This window comes from Haliotis rufescens, unplaced genomic scaffold (genome assembly GCF_023055435.1).
Source record: "Haliotis rufescens isolate VD_foot unplaced genomic scaffold, xgHalRufe1.0.p SCAF_6, whole genome shotgun sequence".
NCBI lineage: Eukaryota > Metazoa > Mollusca > Gastropoda > Lepetellida > Haliotidae > Haliotis > Haliotis rufescens.
The window spans coordinates 56428126-56449217 of NW_025964334.1; the positions used below are offsets into that span (position 1 = coordinate 56428126).

The 21092-nt window shown below is 40.9% G+C and overlaps 1 protein-coding gene across 2 annotated transcripts; it reads left to right on the forward strand.

Moving 5' to 3' along the window:
* The first annotated feature begins 9263 nt into the window (after window positions 1-9263).
* Window positions 9264-20857, forward strand: LOC124146888 (sulfotransferase 1C2A-like). 2 transcript variants are annotated; one of them, XM_046517409.2, is made up of 6 exons: window positions 9264-9360; window positions 12413-12603; window positions 15405-15734; window positions 17109-17212; window positions 18540-18702; window positions 20554-20857. In XM_046517409.2, exons 2-6 carry the CDS (start codon window positions 12435-12437, stop codon window positions 20676-20678), a joined length of 891 nt encoding a protein of 296 aa, XP_046373365.1. In that variant the 5' UTR covers window positions 9264-9360; window positions 12413-12434; the 3' UTR covers window positions 20679-20857. The 2 variants fall into 2 exon arrangements, with proteins under 2 accessions (XP_046373365.1, XP_046373366.1); XM_046517410.2 differs by lacking the exon at window positions 15405-15734.
* Window positions 20858-21092: the final 235 nt, after the last annotated feature.

The following is a 21092-nucleotide window of genomic DNA, read 5'->3' on the forward strand; positions in this document are numbered from 1 at the left end:
GGGCAATGGATTACTCTATGCTACACTATTAAAGAAAATGACTGAATCAATGGTCGCTCGTTATGAAAGATGGGTTTATGAACTTAACAGACAGCATTCTGTTGAGTCATTGCGTGAATGGGTTATGCAAGAGGCAGAATTCCTGACAACTGCTTCTGAAATTATTCACGGTGTTGTTCCAAAGAACAGGTCAGATCAAAAGGTTAGCAATTCAGAGCAAAAGAAGAAGTTGTCTTCTACCTTTCTTAGCTCTAAGGTTGAATCTAGTGAGGCAAAAAGATGCATCCTATGTCATGAAGGACACGATATATGGGCGTGTAGTGTATTTCTGGCCATGAAGGTGGAAGATAGGTGGAACGCAGCTAAAAAAGCAAATCTTTGTTTCCACTGTCTTGGCAAAGGTCATCACAACAAAAGTTGTAAACGTATGAATCTGTGTGGTATTAATGGATGCAGAAAAGCCCACAACCGATTACTTCACAGACAACCTGAAAATACAACCTTTGATTCAACCGCTTTGCATCTCACAACGGGAGATAAAAAAGCTACTGCTCGAAATAGTGCTTTTTCAGATGGTGAAATGGTTTCCACTGAAGATAGATCTCATGCTACTTTGCCTCACGTTAAGCAGAAACATGTAACTGCTCTAAGAACTGTACCGGTTGTTTTGTCTAGTGAAGGTAAACGCATCATTGTTAATGCCTTATTAGATGATGCTAGTACAAGATCGTACATTAATGCAGAAATTGCAGCAGAAATGGGTTTGCAAGGTCAACTACAGAAAATCTCTGTAAATGTTCTCAATGGTAAAATTGAAACCTTTCAAACAAAACCAGTGGAGTTTACACTTAAAAGCTTAGATGGTGTTGTCAATATGCAATTTGCAGCTCTTACAGCAAACAGAGTAACAGGCAATATGACAACCATTGACTGGCAGAAGTGCAAGCATAAGTGGAGTCATCTGAAAAACATTGAATTCCCTAGCACAAATTATGGATCCACTGTTGACTTGCTAATAGGCATTGATTACCTAGAACTCCATTGCTGTTATGAGGAAGTTTGTGGTAAACCTGGAGAGCCCATAGCAAGGAGGACACCTTTGGGCTGGACATGTATTGGCAATGTTGGAAAGCAAACACCTCTTCAGACATATTTTGTGGATGCTTATTTCACGCATGAGGCTGATAATGAACTTGATCATTTGATGCAAAAATTCTGGGAAGTTGAAGATATCAAATCTGACTTTCCCTCTACATGGACTCCAGATGATAGGTTGGCTGTAGACAAAGTCCAAAGTACACTTATGTTTGATGAAGGGCGTTACAAAATAGGAATCCCTTGGAAAGAAAAAAGTAGATGTTTGCCTAACAACTATGAAATGGCAGCCAGTCGTCTCAGAAGTATAGAGAAAAAGCTTATGAAAAATCCAAATGTTGCCACTGAATATGAAAATGTCATCCAACAGTATTTGTCTAAGGAATACATTCGCAAAGTAAATGTGGATGAAATATCTGAAGGAAAGTGGTATTTGCCCCATTTCCCAATCATGAAACCTGACAGAGCAACAACTAAGGTACGCTTAGTGTTCGATGCATCTGCTAGATATGAAGGCATGTCCTTGAATGATGCAATTTATTCAGGTCCCAAATTGCAGCGTGAACTGTTTGATGTACTGCTCCGTTTCAGAAAGCATCCTGTTGCAGTTATGTGTGATATTGAAGCAATGTATCTCCAGATTGAAATGCTTCAAGCAGATAGACCCTATCATAGATTTCTGTGGCGTTCTATGAAAACGGATGGGCCTATAGAAGTATATGAGTGGAGTAGAGTAGTATTTGGAGTAACATCATCTCCATTTCTTGCACAGTATGTCACTCAAGAACATGCCAGGTCATATGCATCAGAGTTCCCTTTAGCAGCTGAAACCGTGTTAAACTCAACTTACATGGATGATGGCATGGACTCGGTTGAGACTGAAGAAATAGGTGTTGAGCTCTATCAGCAGTTATCAGAGTTGTGGTCTAAAGCTGGTATGCATGCTCGAAAATGGTTGTCAAATTCGTTGAAGGTACTTGAACACATTCCTGAAGGCGACAGGGTATCTGAAGTAGATATTAGCAAAGGCTACTTACCTTCATTGAAGACACTTGGGCTTCTATGGCATGCTGAAAAAGATACATTTGTATTCAAATCTGACTTATTTGAAAAAGGAGGCAAAATTACCAAAAGGACATTTCTCAGCACAATAGCAAAACTCTTTGATCCTTTGGGTTTCATTTGTCCATTCACAATCACTGCTAAGATATTGTTGCAGGAATCATGGATGATAGGCTGTGGATGGGATGATGACATCAATGGTGATCTAAAAGACAAGATATCATTGTGGCTTAGAGAAGTGAATGATATGCATGGTGTTGAAGTTCCACGATGTCTTTTTAAAGACTACTCGGGAAGTGCATTTTATCATGTATTTGTTGATGCATCACAAGAGGCTTATGGTGCAGCTGTCTATGCTGTTCATACTGACTCTGATGGTAAAACAACAAGTCAGTTAGTTGCTGCCAAAAGTCGGGTAGCACCATTGAAAGCTGTGAGTATCCCACGTTTGGAGCTAATGGCTGCAGTTATTGGACTTGAGCTTGCAGTTGCAGTTGTCAAAGCAATGAACTTTGACCTGAAGAGTGTGATATTCTGGTCAGACAGCAATAATGTGCTCTGTTGGATAAAAAGCAACAGCCGTTCATTCAAAACATTCGTTGCCAACAGAATTGGAAAAATACAAGCTGCAACTAATCCCTCTCAGTGGAATTATGTCCCTGCAGACATGATATCCCGTGGTGTATCATCTTCTATTATGCTAAACAGCATGTGGTGGTGCGGACCAGATTTCCTACAGCAAGGGGAAAATAACTGGCCAAAACAAAACGTGACCTCCCTTCAGAAAAAGTCAAATAGCGCTATCTTAAAAAGTAACAGTGCTTACGTTATTGATGACTGCATTGAAGATGAATGCCGATTAGAGCCAGCACGATATTCCAGTTGGACAAAACTCACTAGAGTAAACGCTTGGGTCTACCGCTTTTTCCACAACTGTTCTGTTTCAAAGGAGTTGGCAAATGTAGGTGAATTATCTGCGGAAGAGATTGAAGATGCTGAGACAAAAATAATCTGCAAAGTTCAACAAACATGTTTCTCAGATGAGTATCAAGCTTTATCAAAAGGAAAACCATTGTCTTCCAAATCCAAAATAATCAGTCTTACTCCAGTCATTGATGACAGAGAACTCATGCGAATTGATGGGAGACTCAAACATGCAGAGTGTCTTTCCTTTAACTCAAGGTTTCCAATAATTCTACCTAGAAGAAACTGGGTTACTAAACTCATTGTAAAACACTTTCATGAGTTAGGAAATCACTCAACAGGCACAAATCAAACACTGGCATCCCTATCTTCAAAGTATTGGATCATCTCGAGCAGAGAAGAAATACGAGAGTGGGAACGAGAGTGTGCAACATGCAAACGAAGCAAGGCTAAGCAAGCTTGTCAAATAATGGCACCATTACCAAAATTTAGACTGCAACCTTCGTTGCGAGCTTTTACTCATGCTGGAGTAGACTTTGCTGGTCCTTTTGTCACCATTCAGGGAAGAGCAAAGAAAAGACAGAAACGCTATCTTTGCTTATTTACTTGTCTTGCCACCCGAGCCGTCCATCTTGAGATATCATATGGGTTGGATACGGATTCGTTTCTGAATTCATTTTATCGCATGGCAAGTAGAAGAGGACTTCCTGAAGTAGTTGTATCTGACAATGGTACTAATTTCGTTGGTGCAGTAAAGGAATTAAAAGAACTTGTACAGCAAATCAATCAAAATGCTGTATCAAGATCTCTTGCCAACAGAGGTGTAAAATGGTATTTTAACCCTCCACTTGCTTCACACTTTGGCGGTGTCTTTGAAAGCATGATAAAGGCTTCAAAACGTGCAATATATGCTATTCTCGGAAATGGAAGCATTACAGATGAGGACCTCATCACCGCAATGGCGGGAGCAGAAGCTCTTATAAATTCTCGTCCACTGACCTACCAGTCAGCTCATCCTCTCGACGATACGCCAATAACACCAAATCATTTTCTCCATGGGCAGGTTGGAGGTGTATTTGCGCCACAGTCAGTCGATGAAACAGACTTTAATCCTAGAAAGAGATGACGCAAGGTGCAAGAGCTGGTCAAACAGTTCTGGAAGAGGTGGATGCGAGAATGGCTGCCAACATTGAACACGAGGAAGAAGTGGCAAAAACCACAAAAGGATCTAAAGGAAAAGGACATGGTGTTGGTCATTTATCCAAATGTACCTCGAGGAGAATGGCAGCTTGGACGTATAATAAAGACGTTTCCAGGGTCTGATGGTCATGTACGAGTTGCTAATGTTCAAGTGGGACAGTCTATTCTGTCCAGGCCAATCAGCAAATTATGCCCTTTGGAATGGAATAAAGATGATGAGGATGAGTCTAGCAGACGATGAAAAGATTGGACATCCGAACTTCAGGACACTGGGATTCGAGGATACAGATTCCAGGATACAGATTCCAGGATACAGATGACAGGATACAGATGACAGGATACAGATTCCAGGATACAGATTCCAGGATACAGATTCCAGGATACAGATTCTAGGAGATGGATCGCTAAGATTCATGGATAGTTTGTTTGTGAACTTATGGACTAACGACAGTGCTTTCGGGAAATAACTGTGATTATGTAAGTACTGACACCAGATATGACAAAAATGTATTTTGTTTCAAAAATGAGACTATTTGTTTGAAAGAATTGACTTTTCATGGACATTTCCAAATTTTCAGAATGCATTGGTGTTTTGAATGCTTTTGTTCTTTTGAATTGATGTTTGATACTTTTCATGTATTGATGCATTTTCAAAAATTTGATATTTGATATGTTAAATGAAATGATGCCTCTATTTATTTAACTTGATAGATTAGAATCTATCAAGGAGAGGGGAAATGGGTTGGAGAACACCCGTTTCTGGAGTTAAAAACAAGACTCAAAAACGTAAAATGCTTCGCGGAAAAACGCACGTGAAATCCGTGATTCGAAGTCCAGCTGTGGCTTCGAAATCCATGTACTAATCAGTCGAGCCTGGGTTGTCAAAAGGGCAACATATCCATTATTCCCGGTAAGGGATGTATTGTTGGGCTCGGCTCAAAGCTGATCTTGGTTAGGTCAGACTGTTGTCAGATGGGCAACAGGAGAAACTAGTCCCAGTAAGGGACCTTGAATTAATGTTTAACAGAAACAACTGTTAGAAAAAGCAAACAACATGTCTCCATTGTTTGGGAGACGATTGTAAATACATTTGTAAATACTTGTGGGATAATTAAAGGTGTAAAAGTTAATTTTGTCTTTTCATTTTGGATGGTTAACGAATCATCACTTCAAAGACGATCGTAACTTCCATGCTTTAACATTGACGTAACACTGTTGTAGCACTAAGGCGATCGTAACTCCCATGCTTTAACATTGACGTAACACTGTTGTAGCACTAAGACGATCGTAACTCCCATGCTTTAACATTGACGAAACACTGTTGTAGCACTAAGGCGATCGTAACTCCCATGCTTTAACATTAACGTAACACTGTTGTAGCACTAAGACGATCGTAACTCCCATGCTTTAACATTGACGTAACATTGTTGCAGCACTAAGACGATCGTAACTCCCATGCTTTAACATTAACGTAACACTGTTGTAGCACTAAGACGATCGTAACTCCCATGCTTTAACATTGACGTAACACTGTTGTAGCACTAAGACGATCGTAACTTCCATGCTTTAACATTGACGTAACACTGTTGTAGCACTAAGGCGATCGTAACTCCCATGCTTTAACATTGACGTAACACTGTTGTAGCACTAAGACGATCGTAACTCCCCTGCTTTAACATTGACGAAACACTGTTGTAGCACTAAGGCGATCGTAACTCCCATGCTTTAACATTGACGTAACACTGTTGTAGTGCTAAGACGATCGTAACACCTATATTTTAATAGAGACTGACCACTGTGGAAGCGCTAAGACGAGCGTAACTCCCATACTTTAACATAGACTTACCACTGTTGAAGCTCAAAGGCGATCGTAACTCCCATACTTTAGTATAGACGTAACACTGTTGTAGCGCTAAGCCGATCGTTACTCTCATACTATAACAAAGACTTACGTCAGTCGTAGCGCTACGACGATCGTAACCCCTAGAGTTTAACATAGATTTACGACAGTCGTAGCGTTAAGGCGATAGTAGCTCCTTTACTTTAGCATAGACTTACGACAGTCGTAGAGTTATGATCGCTTTTGTGGAACGGGCCCTGTTCTCCACGTTGCCCCTACACACACACCTCTACGTTTTGTCTGATACGTGGCACATGCCTTTATACATTGATAAGAGATATCTGAACTAAATATTTGTTCTCACCATCTGTCATCTCACTTGGCATGGTGAAATCTCATCAAAACGATCAAACCTCTTACCTCTGCACTCCCGAAGACTTCTAAGAGTGGCAATGACATAGACATTCTTTCTTTAAGAAACATTCAGAAAAGGATGTGGGACATAATCTCAATGTCAGTGTTAATTTTGTTGATGATTGTGTACTGCTGGACGGTACAGAAATTAATGTCAACCGAGCGAAGTGCCATATCAAATCGCCTTAGTCCTTCGCTTGGATGAATGAGACTCAGTATCTTAGGCGACATTATGGTGTAGCTCGATCTTGTTTTTACCGTTTTCGCCATGTTTGTGGTTTTGTCACAGAGGTCCATCCATGGTATGACACAGACTATGTAGAGGGCGTCATGGAAAATGATAAATACAAAATTATTTAGAAATAGTCCCGTTTACAGCCACAGATCTATCCAGGCCAACAAACCTCATCTTGTCCTTTTTGATGAATCCAATGAAATCATTTATATTATTGAATTTGTCTGTCCCTTTTGACAAGATTCAGGAAAAGGATGAAAAATATGCAGACCTCGCTTTCGAAATGTCACGCTTGCATCCCAGGTACCAAGTTGTCCGTCTCCCCATTGTTCTCGGTGCCTTAGGTTTGGTACCTCCCAATCTGTTGATTGGCATTGGGAGAGCACCTGGGTTTGCTACCGGGAATACAGCCCATCTGACAATGTGGGTTATGCAGAAGGCAGCACGCGCAGTGTTGGGTGAGGTGAGGTGAGGTGAAATGGGGTTTAACGTCGTCCAAGATTATTTCACTTATATAGCGACGTGCATGTATGTGTGTGTGTTTGTGTGGCTGCTTGTACTAGTCCGGACTGATGCCGATTTATAGTGCTAGCTCACTGAGATACCATGCCGCAGTTTAACATGAATACCCCACTCAGACACAGTATACTGACTCCGAGCCGACCAGTCCTTGTTTAAGCCCCTTAATGCCGAGCGCCAGACAGGGTAACAACAAGTACCATCTTTTAACGTCTTTTGGTATGACGCGGCCCGGGATCGAACCCCGGACCTTCCGCTCTCCAGGCGGACGCTCTACCATTAGACCACGGAGGCGGTCTCGCAGTGTTGGGGAGTCTTCACATTCTCCCAAAAGTTCTGGGTGGGTTTGACTAGGCAGCGCTTCCTGGGAGAAGTCCCATTCGCTGTCTGGGCTACGTGTAGAGGGGGAAAGGGCCCTGAGCTATGAATGAGCCTAACCAGTCTGACTGTGCCAGGATCACCCAAACCCTCTGTGCTGCATTTTCTATTTTAATCTATAAAAAAATTAATTAAACAAATAAAATAAAATAATAATAATTTAGGACATAACAATATATTAGAATTATGTAAAATATAATCGTAAGTCACTCTTGCCTAACATTAGGAATAGAATCCGGAAGAGACACTCTCACAGCGGGATGCCGTGAAAACCTGCGATATGCAGATCCCATAAATGTATTAAGCAGACAATGGTCACTGGTCGATACATTAATAATTCTGCTTTCAAAAATGTGAAAACAAACTGATTCAGATTACATGTCTATAAAGGAATGATATTTACCCCTTATAAGTGGACCCGTGAAGACTCCGGGGTAGAATAGGTCTTCAGCAACCCATGCTTGCCGTAAAAGGTGACTATGCTTGTCGTAAAAGGCGACTAACGGGATCGGGTGGTCAGGCTCGCTGACTTGGTTGCTGCATGTCATCGATCCCAATTGCGTGGATCGATGCTCATGATATCAATCACTGGATTGTCTGGTCCAGACTCGATTATTTACAGACCGCCGTCATATAACTGGAATATTGCTGAGTGCGGCATTAAACAAACAAACAAACAAACAAACAAACAAACAAAACAAACAAATGTGACATGACTGAACTTCTGATACAATCGGTGTTGTCAAACCAACCAACCAACCTTATAAGTGAGTAAGTGATTGAGTATGGTTTTAAGCCGCTTTTAGCAGTATTCCAGCAATATCACGGCGGGGGACACCGGAACAGGGGCTTCACACATTGTACCCATGTTGGGAATCGAACCCTGGTCTTCGGCGTTTACCCCTTATGAATGTTATTAAGGGGGTATGTACGAACAGGTAAGCTGCGTTATCTGACACCTCTCTGTGATGTGTACATGCGGATAACTGTTGACATGGAACCACTTTATGCATCTAAACAATACTAGTAGAGTCCGTAAATATTTTCATAACTCGTTCCACTTTCACGATAGATGTATCAATTCAAAGATTATTGGACCCGTGAAGATCCATGCTTGTCGTAAAAGGTGACTATGCTTGTCGTAAAAGGCGACTAACGGGATCGGGTGGTAAGACTCGCTGACTTGGTTGATGCATGTCATCGATCCCAATGGCGTGGATCGATGCTCATGACATTAATCACTGGATTGTTTAATCACTCGATTATTTACAGACTGTCGTCATATAGCTGGAATATTGCTGGGTGCGGCGTTAAACAACAAACCAACCAACCAATCAAAGATTATTTTGTGTCACTAATAAATCCGCAGTAGAGAAATGTTTAACGCTAGAAATTTAAGTCCACTGTACATTGACTTAACCAAACTAAACGTTAGATAAATGAAGGAATTTATATTTTGTAATTATATTCCACCGTTGATAGGCTTATTGAGACACATGAATGACTCTGAATCCGACTTTGAGATCAGACAGTCAGCTCACGACAGTCATTCTGAAACACTGAGCTGAACATTGTCCACGCATCTGAAACCGATCGCAGAAACGCAACCGACTTAAACCGTCCCGGATCTTGTTGGGCTACAACGCAGGGGCCAGATAAGACTCACCCGTCCTTTGTCTGTATGAATCATCAGGTAGGCAGTCAACAAATAATTTATTTGTACTAGTTTTCTGTATCTGCCTTTCATTGGGTACTGATCTTGTATGTTGTAGATAGATATTGTGACGCTCAAGCCACTGAGCCACAATGTAGGACACTCACAGTGATCAGTGTCATGTCACTTCAGTCGGGCTCAAAGGTTGATGTTGCGTTCCTGTGCAAACACCGTATGTAAAAATATTCACATTGCCAACCGTAAGTGTATTGAGGTTGGCAATCTCCCCGTTTCACTATGATATATATTTATTTCAGCCTGTCAGCGTAATTGTCTTTCTCAAACCAGTACCCGTCCGCGAAATGTGCTTCACTTTAGAGTTTTCGCCCACGTTCAACTAACGCTGTGACGTAACGGTAATACTAAAACGGCGTTTAGCTCACACTCTCCTACTAAATTGACACTTGTTACTCCAAGTAAACACGCTCTTTATTGCAATGGTTGGGAACCGCGTGGCGCACTCTTTTCAGGCGCTGTGCATACAGACCGCCTCCGTGGTCTAGTGGTAGAGCGTCCGCCCGAAGAGCGGAAGGTCCGGGGTACGATCCCCGACCGCGTCATACCAAAATACGTTAAAATATAGTACTTGTTGTTACCCTGTATGGCGCACGGCAGTAAGAGACTTAAACAAGGACTGGTCGGCCGAAGTCAAATTATTTGTCTGAGTGTAGTATTCATGTTAAACTGCGGCGTGGTATCTCAGTGGGCACACACACACACACACACACACACACACACACACACAGACAGACACCATGAACATATGATTGCAACACACTGGAAGGATGTCCCTTTCTATGACTGTGGAGAGATGGGCAGCAGATTTTAAGCTTGGCATGGAGAGGCTTGAAGCCAACCCCCATCCTGGAAGGCCTTCACGTCAGTAACACCAGATATGATCTAGACAATCCATAATACGGTGATGATCGACCGGCAAATGACTGACCGTCATATTACCAATTAAGGAGGCATTTTCCAAGGAGAGAGTACATTCTATTGTAATAGAATCTTTGCAGTGAATATAGTGTCAACTCGCTGGGTTTCAAAGGTTCTGACACCAGATAAAAATCGCACCAGGCACAAAATGTTTTGAAATAATCTAGATCCCGCTGAAGCTGATCCAGTGCTTTGTGACGATGGAGAGTCAAAACAACAGTGAAAACTGTGGAAGCTTTTGACAATAGCATCACCTAACAATGGAAAGCCTGTTCCATCAACTGGAGTGGTAATGTGAGGTGAGGTGAGGTGAGGTGAGGTGAAATGGGATTTAACGTCGCCTCTTAGATTATTGCACTTATATAGCGACGCGCATGTGTGTGTGTGTGTGTGTGTGTGTGTGTGTGGCTGCTTGTACTAGTCCGGACTGATGCCGATTTATAGTGCTAGCACACTGAGATACCATGCCGCAGTTTAAACATGATCATGAATACCCCACTCAGACACAGTATACTGACTCCGAGCCGACCAGTCCTTGTTTTAGCCCTTTAATGCCGAGCGCCAGGGTAACAACAAGTACCATCTTTTAACGTCTTTTGGTATGACTGTACTACTGTATCTCTTGCCTAACGCCGCAACCAACAATACACCTGCCAGACTTCAGCCTGTGAAATACGAATCTGGACAAGACAGCCCATTGCGTTACTGATTTTGTTGAAGCACAAAACGATATGTTAACTTTAAAGTTAGTCTGCGGCGATTCTGCAGAGATTCTGAGAAACACCAGAAGGCTATCTGTCAGCAAATACACACACAATATAATACATGATTTAACAAACAGACAGAAGACTTAACATACCACTATTGGAAAGAAATTATTAAACACAATATAATATAATATAATATATACTCACCATCAATAGAAACGCGAATACCATAAATGTTGGTTACTATATGAAGATTTCTTATATTCAAGAGATATTAGCTTGGTTCGACGCACAAGCGAACATACTGGTATGTCGGTGAACCGATCGATGTTCATGAAGGCATCACATGTGACGTCAAAGATCCGTTTCGAGATGCACCATTTGTCTCGTGCAGGAATACCGTGCAAAGCCTCTAAATCACGTGCAGTATATCATGATAAGAATAAAGACACTCTTTGGTAACACTTGACTGATTGTTAGTTTTGTCATTAAGTGGTACACATTGGAAACATCTCTTCTTAACGTACATACTTCTCTATATGTTTCCATGGGTCGCGTTTCTTTAGGGGGTGAGTTTATATTAACACTGTAGTTTATTTAAGACAGTAAACATAATTGATAAGGTTGCCAAAATCTTCTGATATTCGCGTCTGAGATGAATATTTGAATTGGTCGGAATCTACCCTCCCTCGTTTGGTTGGTTGTGGGAAATTGTGTATCACTTTACCACGGATATGAACGTATTGTCCAGAGCTGAGGATGACAATATTACAAGAAGCTACGTTAATGATTGTCTTCCAGGTGACAGTCGTAGACTTCAACCATGCCAATCAGCACAGTGTCTCCCAGCGCTGGGAGTACAAAATATTAGACGTCAGCGGAAGACGATTTCCTTTTGTATTTGATGACCTTGTCTCGAATATTCCCAATTTGAAACTTTGATTATGACGTCATGCTATGTGGTCACATGAGATCGGGTAGGTGATAAGTCCCAGTGTCCAGTGTCACTGCCTGTTCGTAGTATATAATTTTCAACATATTATGAAACAACTAAGAAGCCATGGCAGCCTCTGCCAAGCCTTACAAGAGGGATCATTTCAATTTTTCAGTCGTGAATTTCTCCTTAACGTTGAGCAGTACCGCCAGCCCCAGGTAAAGGGTCTTAATTTTACAGTTGCTATTGTACCCCAGAGCATGTCCATTTGATTCAAATATCACGGAAAGACATTTTGCTTACAGGTAAGCCTTTAAATCAAGGTTACGTCTTCTACCCTCCCTTCTTGGTTGGTTGTGGGAAATTGTGTATCACTTTACCACGGATATGAACGTATTGTCCAGAGCTGAGGATGACAATATTACAAGAAACTACGTTAATGATTGTCTTCCAGGTGACAGTCGTAGACGTCAACCATGCCAATCATCACAGTGTCTCCCAGCGCTGATCCGACAAACGAGCACAAAATCTTAGAGGTCAACGGAAGGCCATTTCCTTATGTGTTCGATGAGGACCTTGTCTCGAATATTCCCAATTTGAAACTCCGTGATGACGACGTCTTGCTCTGTGGTTACATGAGATCGGGTAGGTGATAAGTTTGCATCATACACTATACTATGTCCCACATCACTGGCTATAAGTAACCCGATATCATGATCCGGGTCAGAATTGGCCTTCAGCAATCCATGCTTGTGGTAAGAGGTGACTGACACGATCGGGTGGTCAGGCTCGATGTCTTGGTTGATTCATGTCATCGTATCACAATTACGCAGATCGATGTTCAGGATGCCAATCACTGAATTTTCTGGTCCTAACTCATATTATGCCAGCCTCTGTACCAAGCCTTTCAACAAGAGGGATGATTTCGATTTTCCAATCATTAATTTCTCCTTCGTGTTGAACATTACCATCTGTTCCGCTCATGACATCTACATATCTCAATTATCTCAGTATCTCAGTATCTCAATTGCTTTTAGAGCATGTCCATTGTATTCAGATTTCACGGAAAGACACATTTTGCTTACAATTAATCTTCTCAATCGCCAGTTTCACCTCCAAAGGCCATCAAACTCATTTCCATAATGTCTTCAGACATGTTCTGTTAGACATTTAGAGGAACTTACTATATATGAGGGCACGGGTGGCTCAGTAGTCTATAGCGCCGCTGAGCAGAGTTGAGTCATTGGGACACACCAGAAACCTATGATTGTGGGTAAGAATCCCGGTTCGCCCCGATTATGTTTCCAGATTTGTCAGTACCCAGAGCTCCAGATAAGCTGCGTATCTGCGTAAAATACGCATAAGAAATGCAGAAATACGCGGTAAAATAAAATCCAAGCGTATCAAATACGCAACGAACATTACAGAAACGCTACAAAAATAAAACTTGTGCGTATCATCAAAATATTGTGAAGTAACCCTGCGTATTCGATTAGCAAATCAGCAACTTATTTTGAAATTATAAACGGGCATTCCGTCAACCTTGCCAAACTCCACGATGACAGTTACATCATGATCATTTACCATCACACTTTCTTGTGGAAGTATCGTGGTATTTTTGAGTCCTTTAAAGCTCTCGAACCCACACGAAACCAGTTTGCAGGGCCAAGATGAATAGTGTTTTTAAATATTTAACTTAAATACCCACATGTGTAAAAACTAGTGGGTAACAGAAATTTGAATACCCAGATAGAATTACTGATACCCAATGATTTTTAAATGCATGGGTAATATAAAATACCCACAAAACCAAAAGCTTATATTATCTGGAGCTCTGAGTACCATACCTTTGCTCATCACTTTCATCTGTTTCACTTCGGGCTTTCTTCCTGGATGAAGCCTACACGCCGTGATACTGTTCAAGCGGCGTTAAACCTCACTTACCCACTCCTGTACATGACACGTTGCTTGTCAACAGTATGGGCGCTGCTATCCCATGCCATGAATCATACCACTTAAAGGGCAAGTTCACACGGAAATGAACCAATTTTTCTTGTACTTTTTCCACATTAAAAGTGTTAACATAGAAGTGTCATAGACAAAAATATAAAAACATCAAATTTAATTAACATATTTTTTGCATTAAAACGATTTATATTTTTCACTTTTACCAAGTGTTCTATTTCCATAACAAAAACACCATGGCTTATGCCCCTTGCAATATGACGTCATTGGTGCCAATTGATAAACATTATGACGTCATCATGCTTCGTTAGAGCCGCTTCACGTGGTGTAGGTACAGTTTTGTGATTCTAGCGTCTCAGATGCCAGCCAGAATTGTGTTATGCTGAGTCACCACTGCGCCGGAGTGTGTCGTAGACCATGTTGTTTTACCGCAAACTGGTCGTTGATATCTTTTGCGTTGAGAATAGACAGGGACCCAGTTGAATTGGCACCAATTACGTCATAATCTAAGGGGGATAACTCAGCCCTATTTCTCTCGTAAAACGAAGGCCTCATAACGGCACATCATTTTAACACTATTGGGAGCTTCCTACTTTCACTGTGAAAAAAAATGAGTGTATATTTTCAAACACAGATACTAACTTATTCTAAAATTGCGTTTTGTTTAGAAAAAGAAAGAAAGTGATTTTTGCGTGTACACTTCCCCTTTAATGAACATTGTGATGCATGTTCTACATACTTATCCTTTTTGCGTAGGCTGTGGCATCACTGATCTTACTCAGTTTGGTACCATAATGCAATTGCTAAAGACGTTGTTGTCCAAAGTGGTAACATGTACGAGCTGCATCACTAACGGTTCTCATGTCACATGGTACTGACACTGACTGTGATATGACTGGACCCGTGAAGATGCTTGCCGTAAAAGGCGACTATGCGTCGTAAGAGGCTACGAGCGAAATCGGGTTGTCAGGCTCGCTGACTTGGTTGATACATGTCATCAATCCCAATTGCGTGGATCGGTGCTCATGAAATCAATCACTGGATTTTCTGGTCCAGGCTCGATTACTTACAGACCGGCGTCATATAGCTGGAATATTGCTAAGTGCGGCGTTAAACATACAAACAAACAAACAAAACAAACAAATGTGACATGACTGAACTTCTGATACAATCGGTGTTGTCAAACTCAATCAATAACTCATTTCTCCCGATAATGTGTTTACGCTCGTCAGCACATACGGTGGTCGTGGGTTTCACCAAAGTGGTAAACGTCTGAGACCTGCATCACTTCGGGCTCACACCCAACATCAAGCTGACATACTGGAATATTGTTCTGCAATAAACCTAACTCACTCAATCAATCAATCACTCATTCACACCCTCACAGGAACTCATCCCACATCAAGTTAACATACTGGAATATTGTTCTACAATAAAATTAACTCACTCAATCAATCAATCACTCATTCACACCCTCACAGGAACACATTGGAACTTTGAGATCATCAGCATGCTTTTGAATGGTATTGTGGAGACGATTCCACACAGGAAGGAATCTCTCCACCTGGAACAGGCATCGCAGGACAAACTGGACCATTTCCCATCACCAAGAGTCCTCAGTTCACACCTTCTATTTGAAAACCTACCAAGGGAGATACTAGACAGGAAGACGAAAATTGTGTACCTCATACGGGACCCGAGAGACGCCTTGTCATCCTGGTATACATGCATTAAGAAGATTAATCTTTCTTATAACGAGCAGTGGAATATCACGTTACCGGATTGGTTAGAACTGAGTACCAGTGGTAAATGTAAGTCTGTTATGCATAATTACATACATCGCAATTACAGATTATTTATAATATATAAGATATCTGTATGTTATGTAAACGCCACAGAGTGTGACATTATTCATATTTACATCATTTATCTCGCTCGCAATGCCAGAATCCTAGTGAGTTTGCTATGTTAGGCTTTGGGCGTCTTAGTTATTATGCTAACTTTAACATGCATGTCACACAACAAACAGAAAAGGGCACATTCATATTCGAATATATATAAAAATATGGTGAAAAGAGGACTTGGCAATTCATTTTGTCAAACACGAAGGACACCATTTTGAATTGTGACTGATGATATTATTTACCTTTAATAGTATATATTATTATACAGTGAACTACAAATGGACCACAAAGTTTAGTTCGTTTGAACCGTAGGTCGTTATAAGCATATATACAGCAATGGCTGGGACCAAAAATATGTTCGTTATATCCGTCAGTTCGTTATTAGCGTTTTCATTATAAACGTAGTTTTCTGTGTGCTGATATTAATGAAGCGAAGATATAGATTCCTATTTTATTTACATTCTCTGAACAATGATTATTGTCATGATTTCCTGGACGTTTATCTTTTAACGTCTTCCCGTACTTAATTCTTTCCACAGAGAAGATGGTATTTGGTTTGCTCGTGGCTCTTTTTCTTTAAGTAAAATATCGCTGTTGTAAGTTTGGTGTTTACTTACATGTCACTGTCTCGTGTTGTTTTCTGTGTGATAGTGGAGTGGGGGAGCTGGTTTGAGAATATCGCTGTTGTAAGTTTGGTGTTTACTTACATGTCACTGTCTCGTGTTGTTTTCTGTGTGATAGTGGAGTGGGGGAGCTGGTTTGAGAATATCGCTGTTGTAAGTTTGGTGTTTACTTACATGTCACTGTCTCGTGTTGTTTTCTGTGTGATAGTGGAGTGGGGGAGCTGGTTTGAGAATATCGCTGTTGTAAGTTTGGTGTTTACTTACATGTCACTGTCTCGTGTTGTTTTCTGTGTGATAGTGGAGTGGGGGAGCTGGTTTGAGAATATCGCTGTTGTAAGTTTGGTGTTTACTTACATGTCACTGTCTCGTGTTGTTTTCTGTGTGATAGTGGAGTGGGGGAGCTGGTTTGAGAATATCGCTGTTGTAAGTTTGGTGTTTACTTACATGTCACTGTCTCGTGTTGTTTTCTGTGTGATAGTGGAGTGGGGGAGCTGGTTTGAGAATATCGCTGTTGTAAGTTTGGTGTTTACTTACATGTCACTGTCTCGTGTTGTTTTCTGTGTGATAGTGGAGTGGGGGAGCTGGTTTGAGAATATCGCTGTTGTAAGTTTGGTGTTTACTTACATGTCACTGTCTCGTGTTGTTTTCTGTGTGATAGTGGAGTGGGGGAGCTGGTTTGAGAATATCGCGAGCTGGGAGAGGGCTCTACAGGAACACACAGATCATCCCATACTCCTTGTGTTTTATGAAGAGCTCCTGCGGGTATGTTAAAAGTATATCATTAGTTATGGTGTGTTTAGTTGCCGTATACGCTACGCCCAATATTTTTCTGCTAACCTAAAATGACACCGTATACGGCAACTAAAGACACCATAATGAACTTATTATGCCGAAGGGGCTGTCGGGTAGCCTAGTGGGTAAAGCGTTCGCTCGTCACGCCGAAGACCCGGGTTCGATTCCCGACATGGGCACAATGTGTGAAGCCCATTTCTGGTGTCCCCCGCCGTGATATTGCTGGAATAGTGCTAAAAGCGGCGTCAAACCATACTCACTCACTATTATGCCGAAAAGTTTACACTTTCTGGTATCCATATCGCACATTTTGCCTTTTATCAGAGATTTCCTCATCGGTACTACCAGCAAAGCGTTTGACAGCCATTGCTGATGTCAAAGGGAGACTACTCTTCAAACCTTGTTGAAAATTTTAACTATAATCTTTATCAATAAAGTCACGAATGTGATCTCAAAACAGATTAATGTCCTTGCATATCACAATTAATGATAGTAGAGCACAAAAAGAGTCAAAAAACGGTACCAGCATTTCCATGTGTTATATGTGAAGTGGGTGTTGGAATATCCAAGATGGCTGTTACTGACGGTATACGGTCTCATGCTAGGTCAGTATCGACCATCTTGGATTTTACGGACGGTATACGGGCTCATGTGGGGTCAGTAGTTCTGCTCTCTGAATGGTCAAACTCACTTTGAGGCAAAATAAACATAAAGATGCATGACCATTGTTATTGTCATGACAGTTATGAACAGATACAACGATTAACATATTTTAGAGATGGTCAGATTGACTTATGTTAGTAAATGGAACAGTTGAAAATGGTTTCTTTGATTATCGACTTTTTGAACCCATCTATTTATTTAACTCACCGTTAAGTTGTCGTTTGCAGGCAGTTCTGCAGGATAGTTATAAGGGTCGCCCTGGAATTCAATACTGACTTTTGTTTTTGGTGTTGGGTGGGTGAGTGGATGGTTGTGGACGTGCTTCATCAAGAAATAACTTACCTTTGCAATACATTCGGGTCGGTTTAGTGTGGTTTTAAAGTGTATTTTGGTTATTAAGAATTCTGATGTGATCTCGAACAAAGACCTTTAGGATGAAAGGACCAGAAGAAAACCAGATTGACTTTACATATCTACTGCTCACTTGAACCGACCCCCAAAATAGTTTCGGAACAATACGTTTACAATGAGAAATACATTTAATCCTCGATAATCCGGCAGTTCTGATTATTGGTGCTTTAAGACTGAAATATTAGCTGATTTGGTTGAACCATGCATTTTCTTATTCATCCAGGAACCTCTCAAGGAAATCACGCGAATAAAGGATTTTCTTGGCGTACCTCGAGATGAACATTTTTGTAAAAGAGTGGTTGAGAAAACAAAGTTCGAGAAAATGAAAAACGACAAGGAAAAGTATACAGAGAAATTTGCAGGGAATGCGGTCCATTACCATAAAGGTAAAATTATATATGATACATGCCAGCCATGAACTGTGAAAATTAATTAAATGTAGCTTCCCAAGTAAAAAGGCATGGTCTGATATTGTTAAGGAAAGGATTATTTTTGCAGACCAGGAAGCTGTATGCTCTAAGCTGCTATCTAGACTTAACTTAAATAGATATGTTTCGCTACGTAATGATAAAGAACACAGACTCTGGCTGCTTGCACTTGAACGTCCTGAACAGTTCCCAAACCTGTCTCATCTTGTACGGCTGGGATGCCTAAATATAGAATCTAGGGAATGTCGATGTAGAATTGTAGCTCATGATATTTTTAAGCCTGCCTTTTTGTATTGTCCATTGAATATGAATGACAGAAATGAACTATTTGAAATCATTTGTGATGTGATAGATGTCTCTACATTTGCAAGGCTATGAAGTGAGGACGATGATATAATCCTGTCTGTACTACTTGGAGGTATGGCTGAGTGTGTTAGCTCTTTATCTCAAAGTCTATGGGGTGACCTTATGGTTATTGTTTCAAGATACTGTAGGAAATGGCTGTATCTGTTTCAAAACAGTTATAAGAATGCTTGATTGTCATACATTTTGTAGGTATCATTTCTCATAATATTGTTAAATTGTACTACTGTACAGCTCTGTAATTATACATAATATCATATATGATATGTATCTTCAAGATCTGGAGGAAATAAAGAATATCTATCTATCTATCTATCTAGGGCTTGGGACTTATCGCTTTGATCTTTGTCGGTGCTCATTATCTAGCTGGCGTCAATTTGCACATTGCTGTTTCCATTCTCTCACCTATTAGTGCTAATTACCGCCGGCCTCCTGTTTGCCCTTTGCCGATTACCTGTCAATGATAACTTAAGTGCTGGCTTCCATACTATCAGCGCTAAATACTGTAAAGTGTTGGTTTCCATTGTCTATTGCTAATCACCTATCAGCGCCAATTATGTTTTGGTTTCCCTTGTTAGTTTCCCACCCTTGTCAGTTTCCACATTTTGTTATCTTATTAATTTTGTTGTCCTCAAATGTACATATATTTGCTCTCTGCCTCATGGCATTCATTCTAACAAGGCTCTAACTCTAGAAGCAATACTAAACCCACAAAATAAACTAGAAAACTTCAAGGCCTTAGGCGTATTCTTAATAAAAACGGAACTAATAAAACGCATCTAAAAACACAATAACCTACCAAATCAAAATCACATAAACAAACAAACATCCACCATACCCAGGTCCCTTAGTTCTCCTCCCCAATACCATCGGCATCTATTCCAAATCTCAAAATTCCCAAATTCTATATAAGCAACCCCTAAAACCCCCCTCTTGGGTTGCACAGACCACTTTCGCCCCTTTCGGAAACACATTAAATGGCCTGGCCGGGCCCGTGTGCCAAATACGCATCAGTCGGAAAGCGCACGTTAAATCTCCAAAGTAAGTAAGTAAGTAAGGCATTCATTCACCTGATGAAGGAGTAAACATGTACTCCGAAACGTTGTGTTCCTCGTAATAAAGAGGCTGACAGCCATGAATTCTCTTCCTTATGTGTATCACGTCTAAATGCCTTTCAAAGGCATGTATGATACGTTTCGCGCAAAAATGACAAAATGTGCGACAAAACCATTTCTATACTCAAAAGAAATCTCTGCTAAAAGTCCACTGAAGCTGTCCAACTGGTGTTTGTTAATCACTATGAAACAGTGATGACACCAGGTCCTCACGTCAAGTGTAAAAGGTGAGGTTAACGATTCCGCTTCATCGTAGGCATGTGTTTCTAATTGCACTATCAAATATGTCAACCTATATCGTTGTGTACCTAAATTTGTCTATCTGCTGCAGCTGTTATCGGGAACTGGAGGACGATGTTCACTGTTGCCCTGAGTGAGTGGTTTGACGACCTGTATGAGGAACAGATGGCTGAGTCGGTCTTCAGGAAGAGGTACTCTCACAGTGAGATGTCGTGAGAACATGTGAAATACACATCCCACCAATGGCATATGTGTAGGAGAAACCATGTCTCCGAGGGTTTACAGTCTCTAGTAATCTCTAGGAGACATGTTTTTTCAAACTTATAAACCGACTCATCGCATAGACCAACTCTCAAATGTATAACCTGTATCGGAGATTAAAAATATCGCCTGCAGTCGTGAACTCTGTTCAATGAAACCGGTGACCTCAGCACGTGGGTTTCGCAATGGCACGAAATCTGCACGTGCGTCTTGTAGGCTGTTCGTAGTTTTTGTTCTATCAAGGGTTTACAATGATTGTAAGCCCCCCTGCGAGGTGTTACCACAATTTCAAAAACTCCATATCAAGTTACACAAACAGCCAGTAGGTTTATAAGAAGCAAAACAGTGGTTAATTGTCGATACATTAAT